Here is an 18746-nt window from a genome sequence, read left to right on the forward strand (position 1 = left end):
GCTGTCTGGTTCCGTGTATTTAAGTCCTGGTCTCCCCAGTTTGCTTTGTCTGTCATTAATGTCAGTCGATGTTAGTTCGTGTGAGATGTTTCCTGTTCCCGTCTGCCTAAATAAATCCCCGTTTGCCCTGCTTTCGCCTGTCGGCCTGCTTCCTGTTGGCTCGCCTGCCTGTTCGCCTTACCGGCTTACAACGTCCCGTGACACTAAGTGACCGATGTGTTTATTGCGGTTGTTCTGAGAATGTCCTCTGCTGTCATTTCTAAGAGATCCTACCTGACCTGGTGAAGACCTGTGGAGTAAAATATAACCCTTACAATTCAAATTTAAAACTATACCCTTGAACACTTGGGAAAGACAGTGGGAACAGTAATGAGGGAGCAAACAGCAGGGCTAACAGATTTGCTGTTATTTTTACTCTGTTATACCTCAGCAGTCTCAGCTGTACTTTGGCTGTTTACAGAACATCTTCAGCTTTTTGGAACAGAAAAATACAATGTTTTAAGTATAGAAAAAAACCCTCTGCTGTACATCATTAACACATCTTCTATTTACTGCTGAGTAGGAAGCCAGTGGTGTGAAACGAAAGCTTATATTTTAAGGTAACCCAATAGGTATTATAGGATTATAGGTAAAAGAACAGTTACCTCAGAACATTCCCAAATTACCATCTAAAGGAGCAGGAATACTATAGTGGATGCTAGATTGGTTGAACAAAAAAAAAATTGTGTAGTTCCTTGAACTACACAATAAGCAATTTGAGTAAATCAAATTATGTGAATAGGTCTTGAGTTTCCACTCATCATAACAGAGGGAGACCGTATATCGACACTCACAGACTAGAAGTGGGACTTACAGAGGCAGTCCCATTTGGGACGAGTGAGGTGTTTTCCACTGAACTTTCTCACCATTAGTCTTGAACAAGCTGTACATTAATATCGTTTATTGGCCTGAGAGCAATGTAGAAACAAACACAACCAAAAATATACAGGAAGCTAATATTTTAGAAGGACTTGTATCTTTCTAACTCTAACTCTCCCAAAGCTGTCTGTTAAGAAAAGTATCAGGCTTGAATCAGAGCACACCAAATAACAAAATATTAAATGACTCCTGCTAATTACAAGTACGCAACTTCCAAGCCCAGGTGTCTGGTACGTAAGGGGATGGTAACAGGATTTTGCAAGCAGGGATTCCAGTCTGCTGGATTAGGGGAGACACTGGAATCCCATGGAGTTGTAAAATTTCTTTTTGCACTGTATCAGGATCCAAGCTGGAGACAACTGGCATGAGACCAAAGCACCTGAAAAGCATGAAATTGTTAGGTATGATCATTAACATTCACTGTGTTGGAAAAAGACCAAGTCCCATCACACTTCTCATATCTTGCCTAAGGCAGATTTAAATGTCAAGGACAAGCTGTCTGCCGGACAATTGTTTATGGACTTGTTCCTTGTATTGCTTAATAAAATCAGCTCTGTGCCTTTGGAAACGCCTTTGTGAATATAATGTGTAGTGTGAAACGCCGTCTGGAACATCAAAACATGGACCCACCCTGTCCTGCCTTTCTTGTTTTCATGCAATGTGTACATACATGTTATGAATAGACCGAAAAAATGGCGTGACAAAATAGATTACAGTTATGCAAATTGTAACACTGTACCGGAAAAGCATCTGAATTTTATAGGTAATAGGAAACAGTTATGGAATAAGAAATGGGGGTCTGCACAACAATAAAATTACTCCCAACAGCAATGGACTTCTGAACAATATGGTCTTTATTGGTTGTTTTTGCAACTAAGACAACCATATCCATGCTCAACGACATTAAAATAAAAGTGCGACATCAGACGGAGCATGGCTATGGCTTTCAGTAAGGCATGTGAAAAGCGAGCGGAATTAGGTTACTTTCAGCTCGTGCCACGGGGATAGCGTTGCCCTGGTGACTGCCGGGTTACGTGATGACGCTAAATGTATATGAGCGCGAGCAGCAGCGCCTCGCTCCCTTTTACCGCCTTCAGAGCGGACTGTTTTTCCCGGCCGTGGTCGCTCCGTTGCGCACTTCTATACACGCCGAGCCGAGGCAACAGGAAGGTAGGCGAAAACAAGTCTCGTCCCGCTTCGGTCCTGTCCGGGGCCCTGAATGTACTCAATTTCGTGCTTTTTTTCCTTTTATTTTTATCATGGTGAATGTGTGACGCGTACAGCGAGACTCCCTCTGGACGGGCGCGGAAATACTGAAAGGATCTGCCTGCTAGCCTCCATGCTAACCGTGGGGGCGCCGCGTTACTTCTCTGCCTCGGATCCCTGGATGTCTTCGCGGCGGTATTTACTGTCCGGCGTGCGGGGGCAACTTAAGTCATTTTTTTTAACGCGTGGATGTCAGACGGCGGTTCGCGTATGCTGTGGAGAGAGAAGTGCTGCGCCCGTTTGTTGAGAAGGAAAGAGGGGTTGGGTGGTGTGTGAGACTGGAACGAGAGGTAGCCAGAGTTAAGTTTCGGTGTTTGAATGAGACCGGGAGTTCTGACTCCGAATTACGCCGAGATTTCACATTGGAAAAGCGGGAGAGTGTGCGTCTCACGGGTCCCTGTATGCCTCCTGTATTACACCTGGCCGGTAGCCTCGGCGCTGCTCTCCTTAATCGTGAAACCCTGCTCTTTAATCCTTAGTCCAGCCTACAGCTGTTGTGATTTGAGTGACTAGTTAGGCGCACCGTTGATGGTTAGCAGATTAATCATGTTTTGGATCACAGATGTAGACGTAGAGCCTGGCTTTGTAAGCCCGCAGTCTCGGTCGCTTCATTTCTGCTAGCCTTGTTAGCTGTTAGCCTTCAACACGTGGCGACCGGCGGGTCCCTGGGCTCCGGAGGCGTGAGCTGCCGGCCGTCGCTGCTAAGCAGGCCGGGATTGGCTGCCATCCAAGGGTCGCCGCACGGTTCGGTGGATTGATCACCTTTCGCGCTATTTGTGTCTGCTGTTTTCTTAAACGCTGTTGCTAAATCTGCACTTTAGTTATTCAGAAATGGGATCTAGAAGAGCAGCACGTTGTCACGTTGCATGTTCAGCGCGGCGTGCTGCTCTACGTGCGACTCCGGCCTTTGGGTATTAAAAATATGAAGGCGAGTCCTGTGAACTTGATCCTCATTTTTCCCCTCGCCCAGACCATCCCTAAGCTTTCACTGATGTTTTAATGGCATGCTTTGTTTTTAATGAGAACTGGGTAGTTTCAGCTTTTCTAAATATACACCATAAATCCTTGCAGACAATGGCTTTGTTTGGTATTTTGAGTTACCGGTCTGTGCACTCATTGTTCTGGTTTACATGGATTACTTGTATGGCTTATAAACGACCTTGATGAGCATACTTTATCCGTGGAAATGAATAAATCCACACATTTGACATCAGCTGTGACTTATTTGTAGGGTTTGTTTTGCCCACCGTGTAGTTTGATCCAAGTTGGATATGTGACCTCGAAGATTGTGACCTGAGTTGCTTTCTGCTGAGACAGTGGCATCTGTATGGTTTACTAGTGGTGTCTGCCTGTCACTCTTATTTTATGTAGATCCTGGAAGTGCTGTCATTTCTGGCCCTGGGGGGAGGTGGGAGAAGAGCTTTGCTTTTCAGTGGATATTGGGAAATTGTGTGGCTGGTAGCTTTAGTATTTGATGCATTTGGTCCAGGACCTACAAGTGACATGTTTGGGCCTCAGTGATAGCCCCCAGTGAATCTGGAATTAATTGCAATAATCCATCCCTGGAATACTGGATGATGCACCTGGAAAATAACCTCAAAAATAAACAGATGATTCAACCTTTTAACTCGTGCACTTATTTCCTTTGGGGAGGAAATATCTGCTAAGCAGCTAAGTGATGGAAGAGTGGTGCCTTTCCAACATCGATTTGATCTTTCTCTGCCACTGGCGTTTGCTATTGTGCATACAGTTTAAAGGCCAGCACCTTGTTTGGACGGATGTGCTCAGCTTTCTGTAAACAATTACACGCATAGGAATGGTGCCTTTCGCTGTTCTGTTCTCATCTCAGGCAGCTGATCACTTTGTGCCTCATTGGCATTTTAGATACTTTTATGGTATCTCAGCACATCTACGTGGCTATTGGGTTGCTGTACTTTGTATACCCCCAGCCCGTTGTACATTTCTGACCTCTTCCCACTCCAGATGAATAGATTGTTTTCATAGGATGCAAAGTAGCCAATTTTGTGCTGTAGAACTTTTTTTCCGATTAATATTGGGTTGATTGGTGTGGTCAGTGGCTGTCAAAATCTAGATAATCTGTGGATTCCAGGTGTTTGCTTAATGCTTGCTTGGTTGCCAGCACCAATGCATATAAAATAAGGCTCAGTCTAATTTTGTCTGTCTCATTTTCAATTATAGTAATTATCAGCACGCATAGTGTTTATGAATGAAGTTAATGCTTGCTATGCAAAATGACTTCTAATCTGGTTTCCCTTTGTTTCTTCAATGTTATCTTTGTAAAAGCTCGTTTTAAATAAGTCATTACCGCACTTTGCTGTCGGATTTACCGTGAGTGTTAAAATATTTCATGGTATTCTGCCTGATGACAGCTTCCCTGCTGTTAGCGCAGTGCCATAGCAAAAGGCTGCTGGACTCCAGGTGCTTCCACAATTGATGTTGCTGTCCCCAAACAGAAATGTAAGCGTCTCATCCAGCTTTAGCTTATCAGCCCAGCAAAGAGCCATTCTGTTGTTTCTGTGTAGTCATTCTGTGCAAGTATATTATTCTGTTTAACATGTTAACTGAGTGCTATTCACAGCACAGTTCTGTCAGCTTTGTAACTTATTCCAGCAAGGATCAGTTTTAAAATCAAAATGTGACTTTTGACCAAGATGTAATTCATAGTTCTGTGCTGTTAAGTATAATGTGAAGGTTTCTTTAATTCTTCCATGTACCTCTAAATGTTTTGGGAGGTGGCTTGGAAATTAGTGGCATGCATGTAAAACTGACCCCTGCCTGTCATAGCTGGGTGATTGGATTGGGAGAGACAGCTTTAGGTTAATGCCCGCTGGGCTATTCTAGCAGAACTCTTCGGAATTTTAAACTGACAAATTGCAAGGCCAGTGAGTAATAAATGTCCACATGCGACATACCATACTTTATAAGTGGGAGATTTCACCCCTCCTTTTCTGTCCACTTTTCAACTACTATCAAGTGCCATTTTAAGCATTGTTCTTGAAAGTTCTTGTGTGATGATGCTGAAGGGATTTTGTTAGGTAATGAGATCATTTTGTTTGGTGTGTAGAACTGCTGTTTGTGCAGATTGGCCTGACAATCTGGTTTCTGATCAGGAACAGCCCTGTGGTCCTGGAACCTCAGAGCTTGGTCTTTGGATGTTAGTGGTCTCTAATCCCTCTTGTACCATGTGGCTGGTTTGAGTCTTAGTGCCCCAGTGCTTCCCCAGTCTGCTCTGCCAATAAATTAATGGATCACATATCTGAATAGGCTTGATATTGTTACATGCTCTACCAAAGGCTTGTTGACGGTATATAAATGTATATATTCAGACATGCACAATATATGCTTTTGTAAATTTAACTGTGCTTCCTTGTTTAACATTTACTTCTGAATAAGCTGAAATTTAAAAAATGTAACCAGTGCCCCCCACCCCCACCCACTGCGTGACTTGTAGCAGGCTGGATTTGCTGTTTGTTGCTGTTGTGCTGTAAGCAGGGATTGCGAGAGTGATTTGAAATGTTTGTTGCTTTAGCCACTGTGCATATGGCCGCTGAGTCCCCAACAGCTGTCACGAGCTCCTGCTTTGAGGTGGGGTGACAGCTGAACAAAGGCTGCGTGTGGCCCTTCCGGTGTGAAAAGGTTAATGTTTGCTTCAGAGGAGAATTGATTTTGAGCAGAGAAACCAGAGCTGTGGCTGAAGTTTAGCCTATTAATGTATTATTGCTTTCTATTTTTCTTTTGCTCTTCTAGGACTTTGCTGGACTGTACAGAGATGGCTGACATGGATAAGTAAGTTTTCTGGTGGGGGGGGGGGCAGTGTTTTTCATCTCTGCATTTGCTGTCTCTGTCCCCTCTTTGTGCTGTCCCTGTTCTCTCCACCCACTCAAAATGCTGCTACAGTATTTAATACTGGTTCTTACCATCTTAACGGGATGGAGCTTGTTCAAGCATGGACAGCTGCTTTCTGTGACAGCTGTATAGTAACCCTGGGCCTTTTTCCTGCAAACTGGTCCTCGCGGTTAATTTTGACCCCTGCTGCTCCAGGTGTGTAGAGACTATTAAGCTGGTGGTGTGTTGCCCCATGCCATTTGCTTATGTTAATGTGCCATCTAACCTTTGAGCCGTGACCCAGTTCTGAACGCGGAGGGCTCGCCTCAGGACCCAATCTGAAATTTCTGGGTGATGTCACTTTTCCCTGTCGTGGTGAATAGCCGGGGGGGGGGGGGGGGTGCTTTAATCTGCATTGGCACATCACATCAAACTTTAATTTCCAAGCACTTCATACAGTTTTACTTTCCCTGGTGGAGTTGTGATTGACCTAAGCAGAAGGCTGAGAGTCTGAATTGTAATTAAGATTTCTGTACCTGAGGACTGTATAAATGTATGAGTTAGTGTTGTGGCATCTCGTAATCAAGTCGATGAATTTAGTCTGGTTTTGGAGTCTTGTGCTCAGTTTTGAATTAACATGCCGTGGATAATGGCATACGAAGGTCTGTGAAAGGTAGCATTGACTGTTTCATGCTTGTGCTTGCCCACAGCTGGTTTGTACGCGCTGCCTCTGGTTCCTGTGTTCCTCTAACACTTGTCCTTGAATGAGTGGGAGTGGCCGTTAACCTTCCCTGGGTGTGATTGCTAGGCCTCGAAGCCCTGTGTTGTGAAGGGACACCCGGTCAGGGGCTTCTGGAGCCCTCCTAGCCACATGAGTCACTGGTATTTATAGCTGTTGGTTATGCTGTTTGTTGATGAATGGCCGGTCTGTCAGGTACATCCTCAATAGGATTAGGAAGCAGCGAAACCTTTTGCGACGTAAACAATAGTGAGTGGACGTCTCTTAAGGAAGCGATACTCGGAGGTAGCTCACAGCCATCCAGAACTTTTCCTGTAGATGAAGACAGAAATGTGTGTGACCACCCATTGGGCTTGATATGCATGGGTATATTTCTGTGGAACCAGCGTACGGATAACATTGACCCCCACCTTTACCATGCAGTAAAGATCAGACCGAGCTGGACCCTGCAGATATGGAGGATGTGGAAGATGTGGAGGAAGAGGAGACTGGGGAGGATGTTAATACCAAAGGTAAGAGGAGCATCCAGTTCATTCAGTTCTTGATGAGGCACCTTCTCATTCTGCTCATGACTCATGTTGCTGGTTCCATGTCGCTTGAAAACCATTGATTTGTTTAAGATTGTATTTTTTGTGGTTTAATTCTTGCTGATGGTAGATGAGTTGCCTATTTGTCAGAGATCCTCGATAGGATTAGGAAGCAGGGAAACCTTTTGCAGCGTAAACATAGTCAATCATTCACTTAATATGGCTCACAGCTGTGAGCCATATTATCGTAACATCTTTGTAAAGGGGAGCTAATATTACATATTCTAATCGAGTAAGTTCTGCTTGGCCTTGCTCCTTTCGAAGATGGCCGGGACTCCTCTCGTCACACAATTCTGAAAATTGTGCCTTATTTTTTCTTATGATTAAAGTATCACTGAAGTATTGTTCTGTAGTTTGGTGCTGAGCGACTTGTGCCTAAGGAGGTGTCTGCAGGACAGCTGCGTTTTGATGTTTCAAAATTGTAATGCGGACTTCAGACTTTTCCTAATCTCGCCGAAAATGATTCCACTAAGCTTGGAGATCTGCATTATTTATGGTCCAACTTAATTCTTGCATTAAGGTTTTGGTAACCTGAAAGCTGTCTTCTGATAAATGTGCCACTAAAGGTAGATATGGTTTTCTTTTTCATTAAAAGTGATTGGGGGGTAGTCTAGGTATTGCGTTGGTTTTATTGGGTTGAGTATGCTGGAGTTCAGCCAGATCACTCTGCCTACAGCTCGCCAGCTCACAGTCCAGATGATGCAGAACCCACAGGTGCTGGCGGCGCTACAGGAGCGGCTGGATGGCTTGGTCGGGTCACCGTCGGGCTACATGGAGAGGTGAGCCTCAGCCTCGTTTCATTCCTGGAGGTCGCTTTGGGAGGTATAGGAATGTTGCAGATGCGTTAATGCTGGCCGTTGAGGTCAGCTTCTTGCAACTCTGTGGTTTTCTGATGGTTGCAGTGATGGTCCTTCCTGCCGGATTTATACGTAGCTTTGACTTGTCTCTCTGCCCCCTGCATTACATTACCGCATCATAAAAACGGTTCGATCAATATTAAGCCCATAAGTATGTATTAACAACCTATGATTTTTATCTTCCGTTAAATGTTGCAAACGCTCATAAAATGTTCTTGCCAACTCTTCTGCAGTACATCTATCAAAACAGATGCATGAAATGCCTTTGGGTTAATTACCAGCTGTACTGTTGATCACAGTATGACTTTGCAAAACTCAGGACGGATCAGTTTCCAAAGGCTGGTCCTGATAGCTTCTCTTCCTCTGCCCTTATTCCATCACCCAGCCTGGGTCATGCTGGGGCATTTAGTGAAGGTCAGACCCCTGATCCTGAGATTTCACCAGTGATTGTGCCCAAGTAGTGTTAGTTTCTGCTGATGTACGCAACCTCGCATGCCAGCTTTCTCCTGTATTTCAGATCTCCAGAACTCGCTAGAGTAGTAAAATATTTTTCTGGATCTGGTCTCTGGAATTATTTTTTTTTTTGTGAGATGGGTGTGGTGAAATGAATTCTCTGCTTTCATTGAGGGTTGAAGGGAACCATAGCTGAACCGCAAGCTGGCTTCAGGGACCAGATGCTGGCACCTAGATAGTGCAGTGTAGAACATCCATGTGGAGATGACAGAACCATATGCAGAACACTGCGGATTAGCAAGCAGAAGCCTGAGCGAGGATTTAATGGCTGTGGTGGCCGGCTGGAGCAGCTCCGAGTTCACTGGGGTCTGTGTCCTTTGGAGCAATGCCAGGGCTTTTCTGTTCCCTGGAGGGTGACAACAGCTGCTGCGGGTGTCACTCGCCCTCCGTCAGATGGACTCCTGTCATCAGCATTCCTATCATTTTTCTCTCAGCTGACCACAAGGGTTTGTTTACTTTTTTTTTTTTTTTTCCTGCTTCTCAGTTTACCCAAGGTTGTCAAGAGGCGTGTCAATGCCCTCAAGAACCTCCAGGTGAAGTGTGCCCACATCGAAGCCAAGTTTTATGAAGAAGTCCACGAGTTGGAAAGGAAATACGCGGCCCTGTACCAGCCGCTCTTCGATAAGGTGAGCGTGCCAGACCCTTGGAGGAGTGAAGGGGTTACCTGCTTTAAGCCCTTGGATTTATCATTTTTCTCCATGCGACATGGTGAAGGGAGCTGATCAGGTTATGCGTGTGCTGTGACCTCACTTCTGAATTGGCAGGTTGCCGTTGCTCCCGTAGCACTCTGATTTTTATGATGCTTCTCTAATAATCAGCTTTCATCACCAACTTCAAAAGATGGAAATTGTCTGGTTAGGCTGAGGATGGAAATTTTAGTGATCTGGGATACGTGCTTAGCACGAGCATTAGAACATCGTGTAGCATTGCGCTGATGTTCAGGAAAGTGCTAGCTGCTTACACTGTAAACATAGCAACCCTTTGGTTGTCTAGACTGATTGTGTTTAGTCTGAACTAATGTCTCCCTCTCCACAATCCAGCGGAGCGATATCATCAAAGCAGCGTACGAGCCTACGGACGAGGAATGCGAGTGGAAGGCAGATGAGGAGGAAGAGCTTACTGTAAGTAAGCAGGTACTGGTGACTCCTCTGTCCATGTGATGTTGTGCATGTTGTCATGTGATGTAATGCTCAGGCAATATTCAATTCTTTTTTGTTTTAGCACTTTTAGCACGAGCTGTTTTCAGATATGGGTAAACATGCATAGTGTGTCGACACTGTGCTTGTACATTTAATCCGCGTTAATTTGACTTTCTGTGACCTGCAGGAACAGACTCTGTTCTCTACTTCTGGAAGCCGCATTACTAACCCTGTGCTTAATTTAAGCCAGTGTTAAACATGTAATTTGAAGGTGGTTTCTGGCTCTTGGTGGAAAGAAATGGGTTATAGAAGCAGATGAAATGTCTCGTTTGACTGTGGGACATTGTGGTCTTTTAGTGCTCTTTGACATATGGTGTGGCGATGATGCAGGGTCATGGTTGCTTGTCGCATCCTGATTTATAATTGTTTGATGATGGTTTAAGATGCAAGTTCTGATGCCTTAGACCACTGGCATTCTGTTGACATTTACTGGTAAGAGCATAGGCTGTTTACATGACTTTTTTAAAATTCTGAATGAAACAAGCAGGTGAATGGTCTGCCTCAAGCATGTCTGTTCTATACCTTTATTTCAGGAGGATATGAAGGAAAAGGCCAAAGTGGAGGAAGAAAAAAAGGATGAGGAGAAGGAGGACCCAAGGGGCGTCCCAGATTTCTGGCTCACAGTGTTCAAGAACGTCGACTTGCTCAGTGATATGCTGCAGGTATTGTCAGCAAATCGGGGAGGGGGCATGTTCGCCTTCATGCTGCACAGAGCCTTTCCCGCCTGCCATTTGGGAAGCCTGGCTGCTGCTTCCCCCTACTGGGGGCTCCTGATATTTCAGCTGTAAAGTTTGGCTTTACCTGCTTCGTTTGTGCCTTATGCAGTGTAAGTGATTTGTGCAGTTAAGTTCATCTGCTGGGTCAGCAAGCAGATGGACTTAGCTGGCCCTTTGCAAAATACTGCCACAGCATGTCTTAACACTAATTCCTTCCTTCCAGGAACACGATGAACCCATTCTCAAGCACTTACAAGACATTAAAGTCAAGTTTTCGGATCCCGACCAGCCAATGGTTTGTCTTTACTTTACTGTGCTTGCTTTAAGCTGACCATCTGTGTCCTGTCATCAGCGAGTTCAGTTTCCTTTACTGCTGCTTGTCCCCTTGGCCCCTTGCTGTCCTCAGAGCTTCACGTTAGAGTTCTACTTTGAGCCCAACGACTTCTTCACAAACCGAATGTTGACGAAAACCTACAAGATGCGGTCGGAGCCCGATGAGGCGGATCCGTTCTCCTTTGACGGGCCGGAGATCATGGGCTGCACGGGGTAGGGTCCGTTCTGTTCTGGTCACGTGGTTGAGGATTGTCGCTTGGTGCTAAGGTTGCTTGCTTTTCCACTTTCTTTTTAGTTGCCAGATTGACTGGACTAAGGGCAAAAACGTCACCCTGAAGACGATAAAGAAGAAGCAGAAGCACAAGGGGCGTGGCACCGTGAGGACGGTCACCAAGACTGTGCCCAATGATTCCTTTTTCAACTTCTTCAGTCCCCCTGAAGGTAGGAGTACCACCAACCCTGGACTCTACAGAAGGTCTTATTTCTTCAGTGCTGGCAAGTCACTAATGGTTATTTTTGTTTTTCAGTCCCTGAAAATGGAGAGCTGGTAAGTTAGCTCTCATGAGCTTTGAATATACCTTCATTTGCTAAATTTGCTATATTAAGTGTCATCCTGTTGTTGCTTCTGAGCTCAAACATCTCATTTTACAGCTTGTGCAGCAATAATTGCGACTAAGATTGATCTGGCGCGTTGACTTTCAGGACGAGGACTCGGAGGCCGTCCTCGCCGCTGACTTTGAGATCGGCCATTTCATCCGTGAGCGTATCGTGCCAAGGGCGGTGTTGTACTTCACAGGCGAGGCCATCGAGGACGACGACGACGATGTGAGTTCGCCCAGCGAGACAGATGCTTTTGTAGCCTGCGAAGGCTGTTGGTCCCCCTCCTGTTTTGATTGCTGGTTTCAGATTAATTCCCCTGGTTTAATTAGTTTGGACCAGCAGAACTAGATTATAACTGGTTTCTCCCCCAAAATATAAATTGCTAGTGTTACCTGGCAACACTGCATGTGGGGAGGGGGGGGCAGGGGGCAGAGAGTTCAACTGACAGTGTGATTTAGGTTAGAGGAGGTGGGTGGGTGGGAACCTCCAGTGTTCTGCAGGGAACTGAGATCAACATCCCAGGAAACCTTTGGGGATCCTACCATGCATCTTGGTTCTAATGGACTTATTTATCCTTTCAGTATGATGAAGAGGGTGAGGAGGCTGATGATGAGGTAGGAGCCTTTACTGATTGTGTTAATAGACGAAACATTTACCTGTAGCATGGTTGGTGTATCCCACCCCCCCCCCCCCCCCATCAAATGGTCTAACCCTTTTTTCCAATGATTTAGGAGGGTGAAGAGGAAGCAGATGAGGAGAACGACCCAGATTACGAACCCAAGGTGTGTACCCAGCCTCTGAGCAGTAGGGTAGAGACATGCAAATCCCAATGAGAAATTTCAGACAGGGCCTCTGGTATAAGGACCTCTGCTTTTCTGTTTTTTGAGACTTGTACGCAACAACTAGGTTGGTATGTTTCACATTGCAAATCGTTCATGGAGTAAGTTTTACAGAACTAACTATAGCGATTTCTATTGTGCCTGTTCTAGCCAATGTATTCATTTGTGTGCCTGCTCAGTTTTAGTTTCTTGTGAGAATTGAATTCATACTAATGAGAATTGCCTTTACTATCTTCTGGTGTATCCCGTTGTATGCTGGAGTGCGTGTGGTTGCGCAGATTGACTGGTTCTGGCTTGGCTTTAGAAAGGTTTCCTCATTTCACTTGGGTTGTTTAGTACTGCTTGGTTTCAAGCTTTCCGCTGAATTGCTGGCTGACGTGGCATGTGAATTGGTCCTGCACCCCCACCCCAAATCCAAATGCTTTTGGAACATTCCTGCAGAGTTGGAAGTTTGCTTATTGGCTTGGTATTGCCCCCATGAGTACACACGTTTTTCCATTGAGGATGAATCTGCTTTTATCGCCTGTCTGTCTGCCAGCCGTCTGCCCCACCGATGTGATGCACTGTGCGCCTTTTAAAAATGGTTTTCAACTCCTCTCACTTGGCCCCTTGTCAGCTGCTCTCTAAATCTTTCCTCACTAGGTTTAAGTGATGTCTGTAGAAATAACCCTCTTCTGGTAGGTACAGCCCGCAGACTATCCCCTTTAATGCCTTCCACCCACTGCTCCATTTTTTCCTCATTTGCACGCCACTCCTCACCCCTTGCCACTGTATGCTATTCAGTTTCATGCCCTCTAAGTTGAGGCTAAATTTGCAGTTTGATACAAAATTCTGACGTTTCACCGTTTGTCACCCCATTTGGCATGGAGTGAGGGTACAATTATGTGGTTTAGTGTGGAAGTCACTTTGTTCATAAGTGTTTCTGTATAGGGGGGAGGATGATTGCTTTCTTGCGTATCCTGGAAGGACTGCTAGTCCATACCTCCCTTCCCCACAGCACTATTCCGGAACCTTCCAGAATACTCACGTGACCACCTGTGCAAGTGCCCACCCCATGTGATAGTAAAACCCCTTTTGTGTGTGTTTCTAATGTGATTTGTGTGGGATGACTTACTTAGCTCATATTGTTGCTAATGTGGCAATCCTATTACGGCTCGGACAGCCTAAAGAGGTTATGAACACTTGGCAGTAACAGTGTAATATAGGTAACTTTGAAGGGGGTTCTGCTAGCATATTCCAGGCCTAGTCCACCCTCCTGGGACAGCAGAACACCTATAGTGAATGACCATCTGAGAATCACGGCCTTAATGTTTGTCGTCAGGCAGTGGTAGTTTATCGTGCTGATTTGCAGCAGATGTGATGAGTGATGGTCCAGTATCTCTGTCTCCACAGAAGGACACGAATCCACCAGCAGAGTGCAACCAACAGTGAAGCCGGAGCCCGTGGCCTTGGGGAGTAACTGCACTGTAACAGCTTCTGAAACAAAACATAGTTACTTACAGCCTTATACTGTTTTATATATTTTCTTGGTAGAAATTATGGAATTTCAACATTTTTGTTACCAAACTCGTATAATGGGGGCCAATTCCAAGCCATGGCTCATTCTGCATAGTATTTTTAGTTTTTTTTTTTGTTTTTTTAGGATAAATAGAATGCAGTAACTCACTCAAAGCATGAACTTATTTCTCCACTGCTTGATAGTTTTGGGTTCTTCGTGAAGTCTTCTTGTGCTGCTCTCAGACAACAGCTGTGGGAAGACAACCAAGTTGCTGGTGTGTGATAGCCCATGTTCACAAACCAAATCCTTACTCTAAACAACCAGAGTAACCTAGCTGATTGCCCACCCCCCGCCCCCCTCCTTTTTTTTTTATAAAAATAATAATAAAATATGAGATTGTGACCTTTTCATGTTGCTGGCTCTGCCGCAGCCCTTGAACTTAACGCCACTGCTCAGTCGCGTCTACCCACACTTTTTACACCGCCAGCCAGGGTAAATGTGTGGAATTTGGGCAGCTTTGACCGCTATAGTGTTGGTTGGTACCACTTTGGCTGTTTGGAGTATCCGGCGCCGGGCGCAATACATTCCGTTGTAAAGACGGGACATTTCTCAATTAATTTCATTGGCAGCCATGATTTGCTTTTGAGTATATTTGTGAAATGAATCGCATATTGAAGCTGCTGAATCCTCAGTCTTATTTGGGTTGCCATGTTTGTGGCTTCAGTTTGCGGAGCTGATGTGGCCTAGTCTGATGCATTCCAAATTTTATGTAGCAAGTTAGAGCACTATAGGTAACAGCGATTACTGGATCTTTATCCACATTCCTACGCTGGCAAAGTGCTGATCTGCCTAGATGGAGTCTCAGCACTTGTGTGTTCAGTGAGTGGTACCATTGCGTGGCTGAGAAGGGTTGTTTGACTGGAATCCTCCTTCTGTCTGCAGATGCCCACAAAGTGTTATTGGGGTAGGGGGGTGAATTTGTCCAGCACATAATCTTGGGGAAGGCATATATGACATGTATGAGTGTTTCCAGCTGGCTAAGATCTGAAATCCAGCAGCCCTGACTTTCATTGGCTGGAAGGAAAGGTGGTTGAACAAATTACAGTAACACAGGCTAATTGCCAGCTGGTTTCCCCAGACTATCACTGTGAATGAATGATTTTTTTTTTTAACCTACCTTTGTAGCTGAAGATGGGGTGTGCGGCCTGAAGTGGCAGTTTCTGCCAGATGTTCAGCCCTGCCTTCCCAGTTTGTCCTTGAACCTTCTCTGATGGTTGCAGTAGGATCCTTAACAGCACTTGGTTAACAGGAGCAGTGGTCACCTGATTGGTCACGACACGTAGCCCACTTACTGTGGGCGCAGTGCTCCCGCAGTTGCTGCTGATGCACATAAACTACACCATAGGTGATGTGGGATATTGATGCAGTCCCATTATAAAACTGGATTCTGAAGGGGTCCCTTTGGTGCAGCTGTTGTCAAAGCATAATGCTATGCTACACAAAACTAATGTACTCAATTGTATGTGTATTGTATATTCATGATTAAATTGGTTAAATGTGCACCTGTTCTGTCTGGTCCTTTTGTTAAAATGTTAGTCCGTGGCCAAGCAAGCTTTTTTTTTTTTTTTTTTAATAAACTGTATACTGGTGATAAAGGGGCAACTACCTGGTAAATCAGCTTGGGAGAAGGGACTCGACTGGAGCATCGCCTCTGCGGATTACCAACGACATCAGTCAGCTCTGCTCTTTGAAGGACATTAGTCAAATATTGTTCGACAACCGCTAGGCGGCAGCCAGATTTCCGAGAGCGCAGTAAAATGCCTTACACTATCGATCGGTTGATTTAAAAACTTTCTTTGCGTTTTATTGTAATGTTTCTGTAGTATAATTTATCAAATTGAAAAGGGAATGCTTTTAAATTTCCACGTGGTACTGCTGGAATGTTAATGTCCATTGAACCGATTTGGCTGAACTTAACAGGAACCGCGTGATCTGGCTAGGTTATGCGAATTTTGATTTAATGAGTTGGTCTCGTTTAAAAATGTTTATTTTTACTTCCGCGTCTGTCATATTAAATTTTATAAGACAGTCACCCGTGACGTTTTCAGTCAGTCGCGCTACGTATTAAAGAAGCTCTTCAATCTCTCCGCGTTGGATGCCGGTCGGGGGAGGGCGAAGGGGGCGGTCCGCACGAAGGTCCCGAGGAAAGCCCATGTCACATCGGGTTGAAGGAATTAGTCAATTTACCAGCGCTGCCGACCGGGTTAGTACGGAGCTGCAGTGGATCAGCAAACGCAGGCTGCCTGCATATAACAGACAGCCGAAGCCGATGTGCATGATCTTCCTGGTCGGCAGAGAAGCTGGCATTGTCTTTCAACTAGCGAGGTCGGGTGATTTTTCATTATGTTGGATAGCAGCGGGAAGGTACTGAAGGAGGGGCTGATGGAGAAAAGAAGCGACGGCTTGCTACAACTGTGGAAGAAGAAGCACTGCGTCCTCACGGAAGAGGGGCTCCTTTTGCACCCCCCGAAGCAGCACGACAATCCGCATCAGCAACAGCAGCAGGTCAAGGAGCCGGGCAAAATTAAGGAGTTGCATTTCTCCAATATGAAGACGGTGGATTGCGTCGAGCGGAAGGGCAAGTATGTTTACTTCACAGTGGTTATGTCCGAAGGGAAGGAGATCGACTTCAGGTGTCCGCAAGACGAGGGCTGGAACGCCGAAATAACTTTGCAGATGGTGCAGTACAAGAACCGGCAGGCGATCCTGGCGGTCCGGTCCACGAGGCAGAAACAGCAGCTGCTCGTCGTGCAGCTTCCAGGGCACAAAAGCATCAGGAATTCGCAAAATGTGGTGTAAACTGTGATGGATGCACAAGATGGGTAAGATCAGATTGAAGGATGTTTTTCATTTAACAGTTAAGAAACTACCTCCAGCGAAAACTACTGGAGAACCACGAGGTTTACATTACCGGGCTGGCAAGCACGCTGTGCGGACTGCTTGGTTCAACATTGTAACCTTGGCTTTATTACCTCCAGCAAGTGTTAGTTTAAAACATTGCCATGTACAACAGCACAATTTACGCGATTCATTACAGCAGGCTACATTTAAATTGCGTTATTGACGATGAGTGTAATACGATTCCTCCAGGTTACTTACGCCAAATGTCTTTATTGTAACCTAAGTTATCACCTCAACTTTTCTGAAACCCGTTAAAAACGAACCTGAAGTAAAACTCTTTAAACGAAAATCTGCGAAGAACGAAATTTGCGACTAGCCTTTGTTTCATTCATATGAAACAGAAATTCATATTCCAAATAGAATTTCGTCAAAATGTTTAAACGAGTAAACCATACATATGTTGGATACAAAAAACTCTACATCTTCGAGCACAGATCTTTTTTCACATACCTTTAAATATCGTAACTGGGTGCTGATTAATATTTGTATACTATTAAGGTCTGTGCTTTCCCTATGAATTCTGTATGAGAGCGTAACCTTTTAATTGTTGGCCGGTGTCCGGTATCGGGGTGATACAACCTTAACGTAAAACTATTTAAGTCGCGTTATTGTCGTTTTATTTCCGCGTTTGGGCATCTGACTTCGCATTATTTGCTGCATTTACAGGTCAATGGGACCATCGACCGAGGCCCCCCAGCCGCTACCGGCTCCTGCCATCCTCGCCGAGCTGATAACAGGGGCCATCCGATCGCAGTAAATCGCTTTGTTTTGTTTGATTCAGAAGAACAACACCCATTTCCTTCAACTTTTTTTCTGTTCTTCGTTTGCTTTCCCACGAACAAAACAGACCTTCGCTTAAAAAAGAAGGAAGGAAGAAAAGAAGATATTTACATCCTCCTCGTGGCTTTTTTATTTATTAGTTGTAAATATTTTTCCCTTGCGTTTGACATTTATGAATGTGAGAACGATGGATGTTATGTATGTAAGAAGAAAGGTGGAAGGACGTCAATGGCTTGACAGTGTACTTTTTAAATAAGATGTACAATATCTGTACCGCACAAAAAACACGTACCCATAGGAAAGGCGTCTCACCGGCGAACCAGCACGGAGAAGCGGAAAGGCGCCCATCAAAATACCACATTGTTCCCATTTGTCTTGTTGAATTAAACCAAAGACCTAATGCACAACTTCAGATAAATTTGTTACAGCATAATTTATACCATGTACTTTTAATTTTGATAAATTATATGATTTTATTGAGACACCGTTGGATTAAAAAATTTTTGCTTACTTTTCTTTTTTATGTTTTATAGATCTATTCACAAAGTAGTATTTAAAGAGACCCATAATTATTCACCTGCGCAGCCGTAATGTCACTATGGGAAAGTTACTGGTTCAAGTTCGCCGTTTATCCCCTCTGAGTGGAAGAGTAATGCTGAGCTCTGTATGAGTATAACGGAGTATAGCTCACGGGTCCAGAATAATCACTTTACTTTGGGTGACTTTGTGACTTATTTTTGTCAAATGGCTGTGCATTAGTGTTGAGTCTCAGTCCTATTTTGTTGTGAGATGTATTTTCATACTTCTTAATACATTCCATTTCACTGGAACTTTGCTTCTTGTGTAGTTTTTAAAAATATATATTTTTAGACGTGTAATTTGAAAAAAAAAATGTCGGCTGTCGGGAATGTGCTGAAGTGTTGATCTCTGATGCAGTAGACAGTTTTTCCTTTTTTGGTAGATTTTCGACCTTATTGCTATATATAGAAAGGCGGTTTCAAGAAGTGATGACAATGGTCATGTGATGTTTGAGTCAAGTCTTAATTGAGGCTGATCAGTTAAATTGAGCCACGTGGACCAGTCTGCATGTTCAT

At 44.6% G+C, this 18746-nt stretch overlaps 2 protein-coding genes across 5 annotated transcripts; both read left to right on the forward strand.

Moving 5' to 3' along the window:
- The first annotated feature begins 1931 nt into the window (after positions 1–1931).
- On the forward strand, positions 1932–15471 carry nap1l1 (nucleosome assembly protein 1-like 1). 4 transcript variants are annotated; one of them, XM_049010227.1, is made up of 16 exons: positions 2206–2319; positions 5953–5991; positions 7193–7281; positions 8033–8135; positions 9211–9352; positions 9767–9859; positions 10459–10587; positions 10865–10936; positions 11048–11187; positions 11270–11415; positions 11502–11521; positions 11677–11799; positions 12156–12188; positions 12306–12356; positions 13056–13090; positions 13806–15471. In XM_049010227.1, exons 1-15 carry the CDS (start codon positions 2258–2260, stop codon positions 13059–13061), a joined length of 1248 nt encoding a protein of 415 aa, XP_048866184.1. In that variant the 5' UTR covers positions 2206–2257; the 3' UTR covers positions 13062–13090; positions 13806–15471. The 4 variants fall into 4 exon arrangements, with proteins under 4 accessions (XP_048866185.1, XP_048866184.1, XP_048866181.1 ...); XM_049010228.1 differs by lacking the exons at positions 2206–2319; positions 13056–13090 and adding an exon at positions 1932–2088; XM_049010224.1 differs by lacking the exon at positions 13056–13090 and having other exon boundaries at positions 2207–2319.
- A 533-nt stretch (positions 15472–16004) lies between these two features.
- phlda1 (pleckstrin homology-like domain, family A, member 1) lies at positions 16005–18482 on the forward strand. Its single transcript, XM_049010237.1, has 2 exons — positions 16005–16793; positions 17539–18482. Exon 1 carries the CDS (start codon positions 16315–16317, stop codon positions 16768–16770), a length of 456 nt encoding a protein of 151 aa, XP_048866194.1. The 5' UTR covers positions 16005–16314; the 3' UTR covers positions 16771–16793; positions 17539–18482.
- The last annotated feature ends 264 nt before the right edge of the window (positions 18483–18746 follow it).

This window comes from Brienomyrus brachyistius, chromosome 1 (genome assembly GCF_023856365.1).
Source record: "Brienomyrus brachyistius isolate T26 chromosome 1, BBRACH_0.4, whole genome shotgun sequence".
Classification (NCBI taxonomy): Eukaryota; Metazoa; Chordata; class Actinopteri; order Osteoglossiformes; family Mormyridae; genus Brienomyrus; species Brienomyrus brachyistius.

Coding starts and splice junctions, on each gene's coding strand:
- nap1l1 (XM_049010224.1), top strand. CDS start 2,258: ATGCTAACCGTGGGGGCGCCGCGTTACTTCTCTGCCTCGGATCCCTGG. Junction 10,937..11,047: donor CGGATCCCGACCAGCCAATG/GTTTGTCTTTAC, acceptor TGCTGTCCTCAG/AGCTTCACGTTAGAGTTCTA. Junction 11,800..12,155: donor TCGAGGACGACGACGACGAT/GTGAGTTCGCCC, acceptor TTATCCTTTCAG/TATGATGAAGAGGGTGAGGA.
- phlda1 (XM_049010237.1), top strand. CDS start 16,315: ATGTTGGATAGCAGCGGGAAGGTACTGAAGGAGGGGCTGATGGAGAAA.